This window comes from Muscardinus avellanarius (genome assembly GCF_963383645.1).
Source record: "Muscardinus avellanarius genome assembly, chromosome: 10".
Lineage (NCBI taxonomy): Eukaryota > Metazoa > Chordata > Mammalia > Rodentia > Gliridae > Muscardinus > Muscardinus avellanarius.
The window spans coordinates 56,619,705-56,640,292 of NC_137796.1; the positions used below are offsets into that span (position 1 = coordinate 56,619,705).

At 53.1% G+C, this 20,588-nt stretch overlaps 2 protein-coding genes across 2 annotated transcripts; one reads left to right on the forward strand and one right to left on the reverse strand.

Annotated features, from left to right (window-relative positions):
- Positions 1–1,621: 1,621 nt before the first annotated feature.
- Positions 1,622–16,753, forward strand: ERCC1 (ERCC excision repair 1, endonuclease non-catalytic subunit; the record flags this gene model as incomplete). The annotated part of the gene is made up of 9 exons (XM_080702368.1): positions 1,622–1,726; positions 3,446–3,661; positions 6,450–6,553; positions 7,357–7,456; positions 9,731–9,807; positions 13,611–13,710; positions 15,872–15,943; positions 16,108–16,176; positions 16,700–16,753. 9 exons carry the CDS (start codon positions 1,622–1,624, stop codon positions 16,751–16,753), a joined length of 897 nt encoding a protein of 298 aa, XP_080558494.1.
- A 73-nt stretch (positions 16,754–16,826) lies between these two features.
- Positions 16,827–18,909, reverse strand: POLR1G (RNA polymerase I subunit G; the record flags this gene model as incomplete). The annotated part of the gene is made up of 3 exons (XM_080703618.1): positions 16,827–18,319; positions 18,465–18,628; positions 18,850–18,909. 3 exons carry the CDS (start codon positions 18,907–18,909, stop codon positions 16,933–16,935), a joined length of 1,611 nt encoding a protein of 536 aa, XP_080559744.1. The 3' UTR covers positions 16,827–16,932.
- Positions 18,910–20,588: the final 1,679 nt, after the last annotated feature.

A 20,588-nucleotide genomic window follows, 5' to 3' on the forward strand; every position in this document is an offset into this window, starting at 1 on the left:
TGCCACTGTACCCCAAAGGTAGAAAGCCCCTGGGTTTCATCCCTAGCACCACAAAAATAAATAAATAAATAAATAAATAAATTAATAAAAAATAGAGATGGAGGTGTCGCTTAGACACCCAGGGTGTCGCCCTGGGTTCCATCCCCATTATCATAAATAAACAAATAAATAAATAATAAAAAATAGGGCTGGGGGTGTAGCTCAGGGTAGAATGCCTCTGGGTTCCATCCCCAGTACTGCAAAATAGGAAGGAAGGAAGGAAGGAAGGAAGGTTGGTTAGTTAAAACATTAGAAGGAAATATTTGCAATATATGGAAATGACTAAGAATTAGAATTGGAACCCAAACAGTACTCCTATAACTTAATAGTAAGAGAAAGGACATACAAGCCATTTACAAAATGGGCAAAGGATATGAGCAAGCCACTCGCAGAACAGAAAACACCCAGCGCAACACATTCACAGAAACATGTTCTATTTCCTTGGTAATCATTGTTGCAAGTTAGAACAGTGTGGTACTATCCTTTCAGGAAATGACTAATACTAACTCATCGACCCAGGCTCTGCTCACACGGCCCTTCCTTCAGGAAGCCGGTCCCGGCTTCCAGGCGGGGTCAGGCACCCCCCGACTCCCACCATGGCCCTCGGGGTCTCCCCGGCCCTGCCCACTCTGGGTGCCCGCCGTTTGGGAACGTGTCTGTCTCCCCCACCGAGCTCTAAGGCTGCCGCCGGCCACCTCTGCGTCGCCAGCACTGCCCCGCGCCCCAGGCTGGGGTAATTTGTGGAATAAATGAATGAACAGGGAACCTAAGGGAAAACCAGGGTCGGTTTGGGATTCCAAGCCAAGTGTCTCTGTCCTGAGGGGGGGGGGGACCTAGTTTGATTTTCCGCCTTCTCTTATCCACAGAACTCTGTCTGGAGCCCGCGAACACAGGAGATGCTCGTCTGGGAATTCGGACAGAGCCGCTGGGCAGCAGCGACTCTCGGGCGCCTTAGAGCCACGCCTCTTTCCTCCTCAAAGCCCCCGCGGTCCTCCAGGACCATAGAGAGCTGCGCCCGGGCGTCCCACGCTAGGCTCCTCCCCTGCGTGGAGCAGTGGAGCGGACTAATGACTAGAGAGGCAGGAAGTGGGGCGCGCCGGGGCCGCGCTGGCCGCGCCGGCGGTGAGGCACCTCGATCCCCCGTGGTCTTTTCCTCCCGGCCTCGGGGCGAGCTGGTGAGTCCTTGTAGTGCTAAGACCCCGAGTAGGGGAGAGAGGGGTGGGGACTAGAGACTGCGCTGGGGATTGGCAGGTGCAGAGGCCAATACTTGCAGAGTCTGCGAGCCGGGCCAGACGCGCAGCCCGACCGGCGCCCAGGTGAGAGCCCCGGGGTCCAGCCAACGGCCGGTGGGGGCGGAGCTGCAGGTACCCAGGGGCTGCGGGAGGCGGGGCTAAGAAGCTTTGGGCAGGGTGGGGGCGGGGCGAGCCACGGGGCGGGGCTCTGTGGAACCTGGGGCCCTAGGTATTTGAGACTTGATGCTATAGAACCCTGGGATTTTGTGGGGACGGCTGTGGGTGGGGTTTCTGCTGGGGCGATGGGAGGCTGCATTCCTGCCGCCCTCGTCTTGCCTTTCAGGCCCTAGATGGACCCTGGGAAGGATGAGGGGGGGGTGCCGCAGCCTGCAGAGCCCCCCATCAGGAAGAAATTTGTCATACCGCTGGACGAGGATGAGGTCCCTCCTGCAGGGGTAGGATGATGAGGGGACTGTCGGGATCCTGTTGGGGACGGGAAGGGGACTATGGGGTCAAGCCATGTGGGGGCCTTGGTCGCCTTGGGAGGACAGCCTTGTGTCCTCCACAGGCCTCAGTTCCCCACCTGTAAAATAACAGGGCGGTTCTAGGAGAAGGCTAAGGCAGAGACGAAAAACTGGCGCTAGCTGGTGGTCCCACTATATGTTTTATGCGACCAGTATCCCTGTTTGCAAAATGTAAATTTGTGGCAAATGTTTAAGAATTAGAGGCCGGGCGTGGTGGCTCACGCTTGTAATCCCTGTACTTGGGAGGATGAGAAAGGAGAATCAGGGTTTGCAGCCAGCCTCAGCTACTTAGTGAGGCACTCCACAACTTAGTGAGACCTTGCTTCAAAGTAAAGAATTAAAAAATCGTAGCTGGGCGTGGTGACGCACGCTTGTAATCCCCGCGCTTGGGAGGCAGAGACAGGAGGATCGTGCAGGTTCAAAGCCAGCCGCGGGTGCTGGCTTAGGAGACCCTGTTTCCAAAAAAAAAAAAAAAAAGTAAAAATAGGTCTGGGAGTGTAGCCCGGAGGTAGAAGGGCTTCCAGGAACCCCAGTACCACCAAAAAAAAAAAAAAAAAAAAAAAAAAAAAAATCGTGCTGTAGGCTCAGAGGTAGAATGCCCCCGGGGTTTAATCCCCAGCAACACACACACACACACACACACACACACACACACACACACAATTTAGAAGGCTTTTCACTTAAAGAAAAAAAACGTTGGGCATAGTGGTGCATGCCCAATAAACTGAGTACTTGCGGGGCTGGGACCAGCAGATTGCACGGTCGAGAACAGCTTCAGCAACTTAATGAAACAAACTCTCAGCAACCTAGTGAGACCGTTTCAAAATAAAAAATAAAAATGCCTGAGAACATAGCTTGGAGATAGAATGCCCCAGGGGCTCAATCTCCACTACCAAGAAAAAAGGGGAGAAAAAAGTCACTTTTTATTTTTGGAACTGGGGATTGAACCCAGAGGCATTCTACCTCTAATCTATACACTCAGCCCAACTTTTTTATTCTTTATTTTGAAGCAGGGTCTCACTAAGTTACAGAGGGCCTCACTAAATAGCTGAGGCTGTCCGTGAACCTCAGTCCTCTGGTCTCAGCCTCCAGAATGCTGGGATTACAAGCGTGCACCACCACACCCAGCTTTGGCAGAGATTGGAAAGAGGTGAGGAAGTGGGCCAGGTAGACATGGGGAGAGGGAGGGAACAGCCAGTGCAAAGGTCTCAAGGTCAAAAAGAACCTGACAAGTTTGAGGCTGGAGTCAAGAAGGCACAGGAGAAGCAGTAGCAGGTGTGGTCCCAAGCTGAGGGGTGAGGACTCATCTAAAACCTCCTGGGCTGTGGTGACAGTTTTGGCTTTTACTCAGGAGGGCTCTGAGACCAGAGAGGATATGGTAACTTAGCATAGAGGACAGATTGTGAGGTGGGCGGGGAGCTGGCAAGGTGACCTTAGTGGTCCAGAGGAAAGAGAAGATGGTGGCCAGGACCAGGGTGGAGGTAGGAGAGCCGGGAGGAGTAGCTGGATGCACCTTTTGAGTGCCTAATCTGCCTCTGGAAGGCACTTTGGGAAGAAGGAAGTTGGACCAGCCCAGAGGAGGCAGAAGGATGCTCAGGGGTTCATGGGTTCCCTTCCAGGTCCACTACAAGCCCCGCTTTCTCCCCACAGGCTAAGCCTTTATTCAAATCCACACGGAGCCTTCCTGCTGAGGAGCCCTCTGCCCAGCTGGCTCCTCAGACCTATGCTGAGTATGCCATCTCACGACCTCCTGGAGGAGCTGGCGCCCCGTGCCCCACAGGGTCAGCAACCCCTGTGGGAGAGACCCCCAACCAGGCCCTGAAACCGGGGGCAAAATCCAACAGCATCATTGTGAGCCCCCGGCAGGTGAGGAGGAAGGTGGGAGTGGGGACCCTGTTACAGAGAGGCGCTGGTGGGCCGCGCAGGGGTGTGCCTGTCTGGGTCCTGACCATTCTGTGCCTCAGCACCATCCATTCATGTGTGTCTGCACGCAACAACTGTGTGTGTGTGTGTTGAGGGTCCCAAGTTCTCCTTACTGGGCTTGGGAATGTGTTTGTGGCTCTGTTCCTCTTTCCAAGTTCATTTAGTAAAAATGATTGAAGGAGTTGCGTGCGGTGGCCCAGGCCTGTAATCATAGCACTTGGTAGACTGAGACAGAAGGGTTGCAGATTTGAGGCCAGGTATGATAACTGAGTGAGAACCTATTTCAAAAGAGAAAAATAAGCTGGAGCCGGGCGTGGTGGCACATGCTTGCAATCTCAGTACTTAGGAGGCTGAGACAGGAGGATTGGGATTCCCAGCCAACGTCAGCTACTTAGTGAGGCCCTCTGCAACTCTGTGAGACCCAATTTCAAAATAAAGAATAAAAAATTGGGCTTGGGGGTGCAGCTTGGAGGTAGAATGCCCCTGGGTTCTATCCCCATCACCCCCCCCCCACACACACACACACTGGAGCTGGGCGTGGTGGTGCACACTTGAGAGGCTGAGACAGGAGAGTCACAGGTTTGATGCCAGCCTCAGCTACTTGGTCAGGCCCTTCAGAAGTTAGTGAGAAATTGTTTCAAAATAAATAAAAACTAGGGCTGGAGGTGTAGTTTCTAGGTAGAATGCCCCGGGGTTCAATCCCCAGCACCACAAAAACAACAACAGCAACAATAAGAAAAATACCCACACATACATACCCACAAATAAGATGGGTGTGGTGGCACAGGCTCCTAATCCCAGTACTTGGGAGGCTCATTAGACAGGAGGATCACAGGTTTGTGATCGGCCTCAGTGACTTAGTGAGACTGTTTCAAAATTAAAAATAAAATAGGGCTAGGGGTAGAGCTCAGAGGTAGAATGCCCCTGGGCTCAGTTCCCAGTACCACTAAATAAAAATAAACAAATAAAAATAGGCTTGCAGGTATAGCTCAGAGGTAGAACTCCCTGTATCCAATCTCTTTCTCTCCCCATCCACACTAAAGAACATGGGCCTGAATTTGAATCCCTGTCTCCTGTGTCATAGCTGTTTTCTCTGTGTGTGTGTGTGTGTGTGTGTGTGTGTGTGTGTGTGTATGTGTGTGTGTGTTAGTTACCGGGGGTAAAACCCAGGGCATCTACCTCCAGGCTATACTCCCAGCCCTATTTTATTTTATTTATATATATTTTTTGCGGAAATGAGGATCGAACCTAGGGGTATTCTACCTCTGAGCTGCCCAGCCCTATTTTTTATTCTCTATCTTGAGACAAGGTCTCACTAAGTTCTGAAGGGCCTCACTAAGCTGAGGCTGTCCTTGAACCCATGATCCTCCTGTCTCAGCCTCTCAAGGGAATTACAAGAGTGTGCCACCACGCCTGGCCCTATTTTATTTATTTAATTATTATTATTTTTTGGGGGGGCAGTACTGGGGATTGAACCCAGGGACATTCTACTTCCATGCTACACCCCCAGCCCAATTTTTTATTCTTTATTTGGAAACAGGGTCTCACTAAGTTGCAGAGGTCTTCACTAAGTAGCTGAAGCTGTCAGAGAAAACGATCCTCTTGTCTCAGCCTCCCAACTACTGGGATTACAAGCATGCACCACCACACCTGGCTATTTCTTTTTATTTCTTTTTTTTTTATTTTTTGCGGTACTGGGTACTTGGGAGGCTGAGATAGAAGGATCACAGGTTTGAGAACAGCCTCAGCAATCTAGTGAGACCCTGTTTCAAAATAAAAATTAAAATTGGGCTGGGGGTCTGACTTAGGTGTCTAATGCCCCTGGGTTTAATCCCCAGTACTAAGCCAGGTGTGGTGGCGCACGCTTGTAATCCCAGCACCTGGGAGGCTGAGACAGGACCTGCACAGGTTCAAAGCCAGCCTCAGCTACTTAGTGAGGCTCTCAGCAACTTAGTGAGACCCTGTTTCCAAATAAAGTATAAAATAGGTCTGGGAGTATAGCCTGGAGGTAGAAAAGCCCCTGGGTTCCACCCCCAGTATCATACTCACAAAATAAATAAATAAATAAATAAATATCCCCAGTAGTACATAATAGATACATAAATAAAAAATAAAAAATTTTCCTTAGTTCATCTTCTTTCTACCTAAATTTTTTTTTGTGTGTATGTGGTATCAGGGATGGAATCCATGGGCATTCTACTTCTGAGCTACACCCCAAGCCCTATTTTTTATTCTTTATTTTGAAGCAGGGTCTCACTGAGCTGCAGAGGGCCTAAGTAGCTGAGGCTGTCCATGAACTGTGATCCTCTGGTCTCAGCCTCCCAAATGCTGGGATTACAAGTGTGCGCCACCACGCCTGGCTCTACCTACTATTTTAATTTTCCTATCCTACCTCAGTTCCACTTCCCACCTGCTAGGAAGGCTGTAATCAAAAGAGGAACAAGAGCTGGGTATGGTGGTGCACACCTGTAATCTTAGTACTTGGGAGGCTGAGACCGGAGAACCATAAGTTCCAGGCCAGCCTCAGCAATTTAGTGAGACCCTGTGGTGCAGTTCAGAGATAGAATGTCCTGGGTTCAGACACACACACACACACACACACACACACACACACACACACACACACTCTACACAGAAGGTAGAGGCGGTGGAGGCTGGTGGGTGGGGTAGGGCTGCTCGCCCTGGTCCAGGGTTCCTCCCGTGACTGGCTTCTTCCTTCTCTTCTTCCCAGAGGGGCAACCCAGTGCTGAAGTTTGTACGCAATGTGCCCTGGGAATTTGGTGAAGTAATCCCCGACTATGTGCTGGGCCAGAGCACCTGCGCCCTCTTCCTGAGGTGAGCTCTGGGGCACCGCCCCACCCGTCCGGAAGGGCCTCCCAGGAGGCCAGAGGGTCATGTTCAGCGTCCTGGGCTATTGGTTAGGAGACCCTGGGCTCTGCCCTGCTGGCTCTGTGTTAGAGGAAGGAGGGCCTCAACCCCTCAGGTCTGAGGGAAGAGGACTAGTGGGAACTCCTGGGTCCGAGAGAGGAGGGCTGGGGTCACCAGTGTCCTGGACATGGGCGATAAGTTCACAAAAGCAGATTTCTCTAACCTAAGCTCTGGCCCAGTTAAAAAGACTTCCCTCCCCCCGGCCCTGCCCCTGTACAGATGCAGGAAGGAGAGCTTCCAGTACCTGTCTTCCCCATGGGGCTGGGACTGCTGCAGGGAGAGAGGACCCTGGTTCTCTGGGCCAGTGCCCCCTCAGTCCCCTTTGAGGCTGGAGCCTAAGGGCTGCTGCAGATGGTCCTGCTCTGAGACCTGCTGTACAACATCCCTGTGCTGGTGTGTACACCCTAGGGCCCCTACTCCTGTCCCCGCCAAGCACAGGTGTCTTCCTTCCTCAGTGAAGAAGCCAGGGCTCCAGCCTCCCCGGAAACCACAGCCAGGCGGCAGCTGTGGCCCATCCCAGGCTCCCCTTCCATGAAAGGTGGCCTGGGGCAACAAATCGGTCCTCGCTGGGCTTTGGCCAAGTGCCTGCCTGTGCCTGGCTCGCTCACGGCCACTGCCGTGCAAGCCTCCACGTTGCAGGGAGGATGCAGAAGCTTTGGGGGTCTCCAGGCAACAGTGGCCCCTCAACTCACACTCTCCCTGCCTCCTAGCCTCCGCTACCACAACCTCCACCCGGAGTACATCCACGAGCGGCTGCAGAGCCTCGGGAAGGCCTTTGCCCTGCGGGTCCTGCTGGTCCAGGTGGACGTGGTAAGCAGGGTCCGCCCCGCCCGCCTCGCCATTCCCGTCTGTGAAATGGTAGCTTAGGAAGTGACCTATTGAATCCCCGCCAAGAAGAAAGAAATGCTGGTTGAATCTTCAGCTGGGAGCTGTCTTCCTTCCTTTCTTTCTTTCTTTCTTTCTTTCCTTTCTTTCTCTTTTAGTACTGGAGATTGAACCCACAGACATTCTATCTCCAAGCCATGCTGCCAACCTGATTTTATTTATTTGGAAACTGAGTCTCCCTAGGTTGCTGGCTTTGAACCTGCGATCTTCCAGTCTCCACCTCCAAGTACTGGGATTACAAGTGTGTGCCACCATACCTGGCTGGAACTTTTCTTTCAGCATTAAGAACTGAACCCAGAGGCATTTTACCTCTGAGCTACATCCCCAACCCTATTTTTCAGTCTTTTTATTTTTGTTTTATTTATTTTTGCAGTACTGGGGATGGAACCCAGGGATGATATAGCTCTAAGCCACACCCCCAGCCCTAATTTTTGTTATTCATTTTGAAACAGGGTCTCAATGAGTCACAAAGGCCCTCACTAATTAGCTGAGGCTGTCCGTGAACCACGATCCTCCGGTCTCAGCCTCCCGAATGCTGGGATTATAAGTGTGCGCCACCACACCCAGCTTATTCTTTATTTTTAAAACAGGGTCTCACTAAGTTGTGGAGGGCTTCATTAAGTAGCTGAGGCTGGCTGAGAACCTGTGACCCTCCTGTCTCAGCCTCCCATGTACTGGAATTACAAGGGCACCAAGATAATCTGTGTTTTTGCAGGAGGTGGGGCAGTAAAATGATCTGTTTCTTTTCTTTATGTGTGTGGCACTGGGGATGGAACCCAGGGGCATTTCATCACTGAGCTACATCCCCAAACCTATTTTATTTTTTATTTTATTACTTTTTTATGGTACTGGGGATGGAATTCAGGGGCATTCTACCTCCGAGCTACACCCCCAGCCATATATATGGGGGTTTTTGGTGGTACTGGGGTTCCTGGAAACCCTTCTACCTTTGGGCTACACTCCCAGACCTATTTTTTTTATATATTCTTTTAATTTGGAAACAGGGTCTCCGAAGCCAGCAAGGCTGGCTTCGAACCTGCGCGATCCTCCTGTCTCCGCCTCCCAAGCATGGGGATTACAAGTGCCACCACGCCTGGTGCCACCCCAGACCTATATTTTATTCTTTATTTTAAAACCGGGTCTCACTGAGTTGCAAAGGGCCTCACTAAGTAGCTGAGGCTGCCCACGAATGTGATCTTCCTGTCTCAGCCTCCCAAATGCTGGGATTACAAGCATGCGCCACCGCGCCCGGCTGTCATTTCACCCTTTGTCCTCACAGCTTATCGCAGTCCAGGCCCCTTCCCTCCTGCCCGGGTCCCTGCCCCCGCCTCCCTCCTATCATGGTCTCCAGTGTTGACTCTTCAACCTGTCCTCACAGCAGCCAAAGAGGTCTTTCTAAGGTACAGGTCTGATGTTGACCTTCCCCTGCTCAAAACTCTCCCATGGCTCCCCAGTGCTCTAGTAGGCATAAATCCTCCCTGCAGAGCCATGAGGCCCTGTGTGAGGAGACCTGCACTCAGCCCTCCAGGCTGTCTCTGCACTTCGGCTGGACCACTCTCCACTCCAGCCCTCCCTCCCCTCCCTTTACACACGGGAGTCTACCTGGCACTCCTGTGCTCCCTTCCCTCCTCCTCCAGTTCTCAGCTCAGATGTTCCCTCCTCCTCCAGGAAGCCTTCCCTGCCCTCCCAGGCAGCTCCTTGCTCCTCTGGCTCCCTCATTCCAGCCCTGGCCACTCCAGACCATCACTGTCTGCCCCCTCGTCAGACTGCAAGGCTGGGAGGCAGGTCGGGTCTCGACTGCTCCTGGTCCTGGCACTTCCTGGCCCGGGCTGGGCACCCAGTAGCTTAGGGAGTGTCAGATGTGTGAAAGGCTCTTGGCATCCCGAGCTATGTATTTTCCGAGTATAGATCCTGGCTTACCAGTCAGGCATGGTGGCACACACCTATAATCCCAGTACTTGGGAGGAGGCTGAGCCAGGATCAAAATTCAGTGAGGCCCGCAACTTAGTGGGACTCTGTTTTCAAATAAAAAATGAAATGAAACCCGTTTTCAAATGAAAAATGAAATAGGGCCGGGATGCAGCTCAGGAAGTAAAAAGCCCCTGGTACTAGTACCACCTCCCCCCCCCCCAAATTATAGATGTATATATAATCCACATTGCTTCCTCCTAGGTCTCTGACTCTCTTACTTTTCTATAGAAAGACCCTCAGCGGGCCCTCAAGGAGCTGGCCAAGATGTGCATCCTGGCGGACTGCACGCTGATCCTTGCCTGGAGGTGAGACCGAAGCTCCTCCCCACAGCCCAGGGTCTGTCCAGGATCCTTCCTCCTCCCCTTGACCACCCTGCCCAGCGCCTCCCGCACACCTGTGAACCTCCTGCGGGGGTTGATCTGGGCTTCAGTACCTCACCTGTGAAATGAGGGCTTCCAGCCTTTCTCATGGAGTTGCTGGCCGAAAGTAGATGACATCGATTAGGTGGCAGGAGATTTCCTTAACTATCAAAATGGAAAAGGGACTTGTGTGTGTGTGTGTGTGTGTGTGTGTGTTGCTAGGGATTTAACCCAGGGACATTCTACCTCAGAGCTACACCCACAGCCCTATTTTTTTTTTTTTAACAAGGTCTCACTAGGTGATGAGTCTCACTAGTTGCTGAGGCTGTCCAAGAACCTGAGATCCTCCTGTCTTAGCCTCCCAAATACTGAGGTTACTGGTGTGCACCACCATGCCTGGCTTTTTAAAAATATTTACTTTCAGTCCTAGAGGCTGAACTCAGTGGCATACTACCTCTGAGTTACACCCCCAGCCTTTTTATTTATGTTGTGGTACTGGCAATTGAACCCAGGGACATTCTACATCTGAGCTACCTCCCAGACCAATTTTCTTTCTTTTCTTTTCTCTTTCTTTCTTTCGCGTGTCTGGGGATGGAACCCAGAGGCATTTGACCTCCGAGCTACACCTCCTGCCCAATTTTTTATTCTTTATTTTGAAACAGGGTCTCACTAAGTTGCAGAGGGCCTAAGTAGCTGAGGCTGTCTGCGAACCGCTATTCTCCTGTCTCAGCCTCCTGAATGCTGGGATTACAAGTGTGTGCGACCACTTCCGGCAGCCAATTTTATTTGCAAACAGGATCACCACTTGCTGAAGCTGTCTTTGAACCTGCCATCCTCCAAGTACTAGGATTAAAAGCATGCATTGCCATTTTTATTTTGAAACAGTCTTGCTAAATAGCTGAGGCTGGCTGTGAACCTGCAATCCTCCTGTCTCAGCCTCCCAAGTATGATTACAGATGTGTGCCACAGTGCCCAACTTTTAGTTACTTTTAAAACTGTTAGTTAACAAGCCCACCTGAATGTTGTTTTTGCTGTAACTGGGATTGAACCCAGTGGCATTGAAACTTTGAGCCACACCCTCAGCCCGATGTTTTTATTCTTTATCTTGAAACAGGGTCTCACTGAGTTGCAGAGGGCCTAAGTAGTTGAGACTGTCTGTGAACCACAATCCTCCAGTCTCAGCCTCCCAAATGCTGGGACTACAAGCATGCGCCACCATGCCCGGCTGGTTTTTATTTTATTTATTTTTGTGGTACTGGGGATGGAACCCAGGGGCATTCTACCTCCAAGATATACCACCAGTCCTATTTTTTATTCTATTTATTTATTTATTTATTTATTTATTTATTGCGGGTCTGGGGGTAGAACCCAGAGGCATTTGACCTCCGAGCCACACCCCCTGCCCTATTTTTTATTCTTTATTTTGAAACAGGGCCTCACTAAATAGCTGAGGCTGTCTGCGAACTGCGATCCTCCAGTCTCAGCCTCCCAAATGCTGGGACTACAAGCATGCGCCACCACGCCCGGTTTTTATTCTTTATTTTAAAACAAGGTCTCACTAGTTGCAGAGGGCCTTACCAAGTAGCTGAGGCTGTCCACAAACTACAGTCCTCCTGTCTCCGCCTCCCAAGTACTGGGATTACAATCATGCACCACCAAACTCGGCTGAAGGGTATTTTTTTGTTTGTGTGGTGCTGGGGATTGAAGCCAGGGGCATTCTACCTCCGAGCTATACCCCTATAGCCCGATTTTTGTATTCATTATTATTATTATTTTGGTGGTACTGGGGTTCCTGGAAGCCCTTCTACCTCCAGGCTACACTCCCAGACTTATTTTTACATTTTTTATTTGGAAACAGGGTCTCCTAAGCCAGCGTGCGCGGCTGGCTTCGAACCTGCGCGATCCTCCTGTCTCTGCCTTCCAAGCGCGGGGATTACAAGCGTGCGCCACCACGCCTGGCTATTCATTATTTTGAAACAGGCTCTTACTAAGTTGCAGAGTGCCTCACTAAATAGCTGAGGCTGGCTGTGAATCCAGTTCCTCCTGTCTGTCTCCAAGTACTAGGATTATAAGCATGTGCCATGATTCCCAGCTTGAACCGTGGTTTTTATTATTTATTCTGCAGTACCAGGGATGGAACCCAGGGGCATTCTACCTCTGAGCTATACCCCAAGCCTTATTTTTTATTCTTTATTTTGAAACAGGGCCTAAATAGCTGAGGTTATCTTCAAACTGTGATCCTCCTGACTCAGCCTCCCAAATGCTGGGATTACAAGCGTGCGCCACCACACCCAGCATTGTAGCTTTTCTTTTGAAGGTGAGCTATATTAAAATCCTTCAAAGCCGGGCAGTGATGCATGCATATAATCCCAGTACTTGGGAGGTGAGACAGGAAGATCACAGGTTGGAGGATAGCCTTAGCAAGTAGTGAGATTCTCACCAACGTAGCAAGATCCTGTTTCAAAATAATAATAAAATAGGGCTGGAAGTATAGCTCAGAGGTCGAATGCCCCTGGCTTCAATCTCCAGCATTATAATAAATAATAAATAAAAGTCCTTTAGGGGCTAGGTATATAGCTCAGTGGTAAAGTACTTGCCTAGAAATATACAAGGCTCTGGGTTCCATCCCAGGATCACAAAAACAAGAAAACCTTCAAAAGCTTACTTTTCCCCGTGTTCCTGCTAGTTGGGAAAATAAAGTGTTTCTCGTTTCCCTCCCTCTCAGACCAATTGAAAGGCTCAGATAAGAGTGCCATGGGGGTGCTGGCCTGCTTTCCAAAAGAGCTGACATTTATGTGTGTGGTACTAGGGGTTGAAACCAAGGGCATTTTCCCTCCAAGCTATACCCTCAGCCCTTTTTGTGTTTGGAAACAGGGTCTCACTAGGTCACCGAGAGCCTCCTACACTGCTGAGGTTGTCCTTGAACTTGCGATCCTCCGGGTAGCCTCCCAAGTACTGGGATTGCAGGTGTCTGACTTTCCTTTCCTAGTCTGTCCCGCCATTCTGTTTTTATAAGTGGCTACATTTGCCTTCTGAATGATTGAAAGAAACTTTTACATCTTTTCTTCCAAAATAAAAGTAACAAGCTGACTGTGATTCTTAAGTTGAGACCTCAGCAGCAGACAGCTGTCTCACTTTAAATTTTTTTTTTTTCTGTAACTTTTTCTTTTTTGCACAGGGCCTGGCTAAAAGTTGACATTTCTTGATCAGGCTGCTGATGCTGATGGTATGCAGTCCTTTCATCTTCACAGGTTTACCATCACCCCACTTTACAGATGAGGAAACTGAGGCCTACAGAGATCTAATCATGGCCCAGGGGCACCCAGGCAGGAAGAGCCTGAGCCCAGTTCATCAGGCTTCTAAGCCTTAGCCCTGAGCCACAAAAACAGTGTTGGGGTCTGCCCAGCAGAGGTGCCTGCCAGGAGTGTGGGGCTGAGAACCTCTATTTCTCTGTATATTAGAATTTGGGAAGCTGGGCATGGTGGCACACCCTTGTAATCCCAGCATTAGGGAGGCTGAAACAGGAGGACCATGATTCATGGACAGCCTCAGCTACTTAGGCCCTCTGCAACTGAGACCCTGTTTCAAAATAATAAAAAATAGGGCTGGGGGTTTTGCTCAGAGGTCAAATATCCCTTGGGTTCCATCCCCAGTACTGCAAAAAGAAAAAAAGCAGCAGTCACTGCCTTAATGAGGCAAACCTAGAACATGGCAGGGTTCCCCAGGTTGACACATGTCCTATTCCCCAGCCCTGAGGAGGCCGGACGGTATCTGGAGACCTACAAGGCTTACGAGCAGAAGCCGGCTGACCTGCTGATGGAGAAGCTGGAGCAGAACTTCCTGTCCCGGGTGAGGCTGCCCCCCCATCCCGTACCTCCGTCCCTGGCCTCCCCCCAACTCCTGGGTGGTTGAGCTTTGCTTCTGATCCCAACGCAAGTCAACCCACTGGGCCGACTGTCCCTGCCCAAAGAGCACCCACAGGTATCTTCTAAGTACAAGCTTGAGCCTGTCCTTTCCAGCTCTGGACCCTCCCATGGCTCCCTAGTACCGAGGGAAGCCCAGCCTTCTCCCACGCTCTGCGAGGGTGAGTGCTTCCCAGGCCTAGCTTGCTCCTCAGAGCTCCTGGCGGTCTGTCCCCTCTGCCAGATCACCCGGCCAAGTCCACCTCTGGCATCCCAGCTGACGTTCCCTCCTCCAGGCCAGGCCAAGTGTCACCCTGGGCTCCTCCACCCCAGCCCTGCCCATCGGTGTCATCGCTGTCTAGACTGAGAACCCAGGGCAGGAGGGCAGGGCTGGAGCCAACTCGGTACCCAGCGGGTACTCGAGGCGGGATGAATCGTCAACTCTGGGCTGCTCCGAGGGACCCTGCCACTTGTGCCCTCCCAGGAGCAAGTGACAGCCAGAGGGCCCGCTGGACCTTTGGGGCCTTGCACACACTGCCCCTGCATCCTACACTCCTCCTCAGGGCTGGTACATCGCTCCTCTGGCTTACACTCAGCCCCTGGTGAAGGTGCTGGGAAACCCCATCTCCTGAGAAAGGAAGGGAGCCCGGGGAAGCCCTCAACATCACACAGCCAGGAGCTGGCAAGGCTGGGACTCCCAGGTCACACTGGCCATCACTCTGTAGTGTGAGCTGGGCAGCATCTCAGCTGCACCTGGGTGCGTGGATGTTATTAGGATCCTCATTTGCCCAATGGGCAAGGAGGTCAGCTCCCTTGCACTGGCTTGTGCAGAGCACAAGCTGCAGGATGTTTTGATTTATTTTGGTACTGTGGATCGAACCCAGCCTTTTTTTTTTTTGCGGTACTGGGGATGGAACCCAGGGGCATTTTACCTCTGAGCTACACCCCCAGCCTTTCCTTCCTTCCTTCCTCCCTCCTTACTTCCTTCTTGGTGGAACCCAAGAGTATTCGACCTCCGAGCTGCACCCCTGCCCTATTTTTTGTTTTTTGATTTTGAAACAGGGTCTCCCTGAATTGCAAAGGGTCTCACTAAGTAGCTGAGGCCGTCCATGAACCACAATCCTCTGGTCCCAGTCTCCTGAATGCTGGGATTACAGGCGTGTGCCACCATGCCCGACTTTTATTCTTTATTTTGAAACAGGGTCTGAGTTACAAAGGGCCTAAGTAGCTGAGGCTGTCTATGAAACGCAATCCTCCTGTCTCAGCCTCTCAAATGCTGGGATTATAAGCCTACTTTATTTACTTATTTCAGTGCTGGGGATTGAACCCAGGGGCATTTACCTCTGAGCTACACCCCCCAGTCCTATTTTTTAATTCTTTATTTTGAAACAGAGTCTCAATAAGTTGCAGAGGGCCTCACTAAGTCCCTGAGACTGCCTGTGATCCTTCTGTCTCAGCCTCCCAAGTACTGGGATTACAAGTGTGAGCCACCACACTCGGCTACCTACTTTATATTTTGAGACAAGGACTTCCTTAAGTTGCTGAGGCTGGCCTCAAACCCACGATCCTCCTTGGTAGGTCTCAGCCCCCCAAGTACGAGGATTATACGCATGCACCACCATGCTCAGGTATGGGCTGGTTTTGAACTCTGGCCACCTCCAGTGTCTGCGATGTTCCCTTGGGCAGAGTGGACTCCGTGAGAGAAAGGATCTCATTTCATATGACCCACAGATCCGCTAGCTGGGGATCCACTGACATGACCTTTTTTTTTTTTCTTTGTGGTACTGGGGATTGAACCCAGAAGAATTCTACCTTTGCGCTCTACCCCCATCCCAATTTTATTTCTTATTTGGGAACAGGGTCTTGCTAGGTTGACAAAGCTCACTACGTGCTGAGGCTGTCCTCCATCCTATGTGATCCTCCTGTCTCAGCCTCCTAAGTACTGGGATTACAAGTGTGCGCCACCATGCCCAGCTCTGAAATGACCTTTTAACCAGTTTCCCCTTCCCCCAAATGTTTAATGAGCGCCTCCTGCATGTCAGGCGGCCTGGGGACCAGCCGGCCTTGTCCTTTCTTCTCATACACTCAGCCTCTTCCTGCCCTTCCAGGTGACCGAGTGTTTAACCACTGTGAAGTCCGTCAACAAAACCGACAGTCAGACCCTCCTGGCCACTTTTGGAGTAAGGACCGGCTGCCTCGCCTTTCCTGAGAAGCTTTCCACCCACTGCCGCCTTCCCTCTCCCTGCCTAGCCCACCTTCCTCCATCCTCACCTTCTCCCAGGGCCGGGGGTTTGGAGGGGGAGTGTGTGCTCACTTCCTCTGTCCCTCACTTCCATATCCTCAGTCCCTGGAACAGCTCAGTGCTGCGTCAAGAGAAGACCTGGCCCTGTGTCCTGGCCTGGGCCCCCAGAAGGTAAGGGCTCTGGGAAAGGGCCTTGGGGGAGGGGCAGGAGTGAGCCCCAAACCACCCAGATCTCAGTTTCCAAATGTTAAGGTTTTGGAAGGCCCACTTACCATTTGGGGAAGCTGGGGCCCAGCTCAACCTCTCATAGCCAGTCTGGGATAGAATCAGATAGCTGCCTTAGCCAGGTATAGTGGCACACACCTGTAACCCCAGTACTTGGGAGGCTGAGACAAGAGCATCACAGGTTCAAGGACAGCCTCAGCAATGTAGTGAGACTCTCAGCAACCGAATGAGACCCTGTTTCAAAAACAAAAAATAAAAAGGGCTGGGGATGTAGCTTGAAGGTGGAATGTCCCTGGGTTCCACCTCTAGAACCAACAAAAAAACCCTAAAAAAACAGAGGAGCTGTTCTCTCCTTGCTCCCCAGTTACCTGTCTGGGCTGGGAGAAAGTCAGACCCCACTCCAGATGTAGCAAACAAATGGCAAATGGCTCATTTAATGGCGGGCTCTTCATTTTTCTCCCCACCCCAGGCCCGGAGGCTGTTCGACGTCCTGCACGAACCCTTCCTCAAAGTGCCCCGATGAGCCCGCTGCCCGAGAGGCCTTCTGCACAACAATAAAGCATCTTCCCAGCGCAGGCTCCTCCGTGTGTGCCGTGTGGTGGCTGGCTGGGGAGAGCCTGTGCTCACCTCTCCTGTGCTCACCCTCTGATGGCCCAGGCGGCTGAAGCCTTACTAGTTCTTCAGTGTCCCCCGAGGGAGAGTCTACACAAGATCCTGCTGTGCCTTCCTCTTCCGCTTCTTCTCCCGTCCTTCTGTGGGGGCCGCCTCCCCAGACTCCGGATTGGGCAGCGGCTCTGGCATCTCCTCCTGGGGCACCATGTCTGGCACCCCAATTTCCTGAGCCCGCTTCTTCCTCTTCTTGGCCGATCTGGGTGTTGCCCCGTCCTCAGGCTCACCGTCACACTCCACCGTCCCCGCGGCTGGCTCAGGAGGCTCAGTCAGCACAGTCCCCGGCTCTGGCGCCGCGTGCCCCCTCTCCTTCTTCTTCTTGGAGGATGCTGGAGTCACCTGAGGTACACAGTCCCCCGGCAGCTCAGACTCCACCGTCTCTGTTCCCAGAGGTTCTGGCATCACACCTTGCCACTTCTCTTTCTTCTTCCTCTTCTTGGGGGGCACTAGGGCCACCCCAGCCTGAGGCCCAACTTCATCTGGCAACTCGGGCTCCATCATCTCCCCGTGGGATGCCGGAGCACTCGCCTCAGGCTCCCCCGCGCTTTGCCTCTTTCCTTTCTTCTTCTTCTTCATGGGGGTTAGTGGGATGGTTTCTTCCTGTGACTCCTCCTTCATCTGGGGCTGAAACTCAGATACTGGCCCCTCTATGGGCTCGGTTCCTTCCATCCCCTTTCGCCTCTTTCTCTTTTTGGTGGGGGATAGGACCATCTCTTCAGGATACTCAGTTTTAACCATAAGTTCTAGTGCCACTGCCTTTTCTTCTGGTTCCAGCATCCCTGTTGCTGGGTCCACTGTTTCTGTCCCTTTGGACTTCTTCTTCTTCTTGGTGGCTGCTGGGAAAGGTGCCCCCAGATGCTCTGATGTCTCTGCCGCAGGCTCCGCTGCTGCAGGCTCCATCACTTCTGGTTCTTCCAGATGTTGCTTTTTCTTTTTCTTCTTCTTCTCCCCTGTGTCCATTTCTAGGGACCCTAAAGCTGGGTCCACCTCCAGGACCCCATGCCCATTCACTGCCTCCTGAGCAGCTAAAGCCTCCAGCATCTGCTTCTTCTTTTTCTTCTTCCGGGAGGCAGGGAGCTTCAGGGCCACGGCTGACCCAGGCCCTGTGACGGGTGGGTTGCCTCCAAAGGCACGGAACCGAGGCCTCAGGCCAGGGGGTATCTGTGGTGGGGGACTTGTTGGAATGGGTTGCAGAGGAGTTCTTGATAGGTATTCTTGGGGACCCTCGAGGATCCTAAGGCTGCCCTGGGGGGCTGGGGCGCACATAAGTCCACCCCCGGCCTGGGCCGAGGGAGCCAGCAGAGTTGCTCCTCCAGCGGCTGCTCCACTGCTGCTGAGGATCTGATAGCGGTGCCGCCGGCCCGCCAACTTGCCCTTCACGATCTGGGAGCCAGAGAGAGGCACCAGCCGCCCGTTGAGGCTGGGGGGAGGGGGGGAGAGGGAAGGCAGAGGTTTATACAGTCCTGATAGGCCAAGGTAAAAGAGCTCACACTAAACTTCTAAACAACCCCCACGTTTCGCCTCCAGAGCGGGAGGATTCCCAGGAGGCAGAGGGACCCACTCACCAGTCTGGGGCAAAGTCTGCAGGGGCCTGAATAAGCCACAGCTCCGTTTCTGGGCCTGTTAACGCCTCCAAGGAGAAACCAGGGGACTCTGAGGCCGGGGGGTTCACGGTAAAGTCGGGGGGACAAGAGAACCGAGCAGCACCTGCGGGAGAAGAGGAAAGGGTCTGTTGACACGTCCAGTCCTGAAGAGCGCCGATTCCACGGGCCCCAACCTCCTGAGCGCTCCATCCCCTCCCTCTGGTCTCTCTGCTGCCCAACTGTTCCCCTGGGGCGTCCCTATCCCCCTCCGGGGCCGCCCTCCTCTTCACCCTCTCTCGGCTCAAGCTCCTCTTGGGAGATGCCCCTTTCCCCCGGCATTTTCCGGGGAGCCCCTTTCTCTCTGGACTAGCTCCCCGTCTGCGTCGGGTCCACACGCACGCTCACCGCCCGACTGGGTGCCCTCCATCCCGAGACGCCGCAGGCTGCGAGCCGACCCAACAGCCAGCGGGAGAGCGCGGACCCCGCCGCCGACCACGTGGCCCCGAGGGGTGTGGCCTCGTCCGGAAGCGCCCAAGAGACGCGGAGTGCGGGGGGCGTCACCCGGCGCTGCTACGTTCTATTGGGCAGAACTGGGGGAAATTTGCAAAAGTACTGAGCAGACGAGAAAGGGAAGAGTTTTTTCCCAAAGTCAGCTCCAGAAACAGACTGATCTGCTGTGTTGCGGGAGTCCGAGCTGCACAGGATCTCGACAGTCCTCCCCCACATTATCTCAGACATGATTTTTTCTAACACCGCCTTAAAGGGGCAGTCATAGTGCTAGGCTCAAACTCTTAAAGAGACAGGAAGATCGATCGGACCGAAATTCTAAAAAGGCAGGTAAGAGTCCTGATTTGGCAGGGTTGTGCTTTCAGCGCTGGAACCACTCCTGGGAAGGCCCAGATGCCTCGGAAGTATAGGAGTTGACTGGGAGAGTTTGGAAAACGGAGGGAATGGGGGAGTTTCTCTCCCGAGGGGCTTGGAGCTCCAGAGAGGGGCGGGGACCTTGGACTTCGGGGTAGCGGGAAACGCCAGGGAGGAGCTTGGAGCTCTGGGGGTGGAGCCTTGGACCCCGCAGCGGGAGGCGCGTGGAGAATGCGGACCAAGGGGCGGGGCTTATGAATCAAAAGAGACTTGTAGATACCCTGGAGAATCTAGTCTCCTGCGTGAAAAATATTCCCTATGGCTTTGAGGAAGGAAGAAGGTACCGAAGACCCAGTCGCCGACCCCTCCCTGCCCCGAGGCGCGAGTAAACAGTGGCACGTGGACGCGGATTTGGGGGACGCGCCCACGCCTCTTCCCACCCGGACCGCGCCGCGCGGGGCGGCGGGTGGAGCCGCGGGACGGTGGCTAGACAGGGTGACCCGACTGCATTCCTGGCCGGTGTGTCAGCGCCGCTTCCCGCCCCCTCTGCCAAGATTTCGGAGCCTATGCCAGAGTTGGGGTGCCCCTTCTCCCGCGGCCTTCCAGAGCAGAGGGAGGGTCAAGGGGATGGGGAAGTGTGCTTTCCGTCGGGGATCTCCAGACAGTCCCCTCCGCGTGGGCGAGGGAGCCTCGGGGGCGCCGCCCCTCGGACTCGAGACTACAGCTCCCAGAGGGAGGCAGCAGAGGTCTGTCGCGGGTGCTTTTGGGGATTGTAGTCCAGCCCGGACTTCGGGCTCTGTGGCCGGCAAATTCTGTACGAATCCAACCCGCCCCATTTCGCCAACAGGGAGATTGGGGCTCAGAGACCTGAGGGGATGCTGATTTAGCGAGGCTCTCTTCTCGCTAAGAGAAGAAGGTGGGGGGGGGTGAATCTCCCCCTACCTGCAGTCTTCTATCCCGGTGGTGACATCCAAATCTCCACTCGGGAAGGGGAAACTGAGCCTGGAGGGGCGGGGCACGGCTCAGGGGCCGTCTGCCGCATCCTCAGGAGCGAGTCTCGGTGGTACCGAATATCGCCGGCGAGGTCGCCCTCGGCTTCAGGTCCCGGCTCTTCCTGTCTGTGAAATGGATTTAGGGTGACTCGAAATGGGAATGTCTCGCTCACTCTCTGTCCTGCCCCTCCGGGACTACAAGTCCCAAGGTGCTCGGGGCGACCTCGGCTCCCCCTCCCTGGCGGGACCCGCC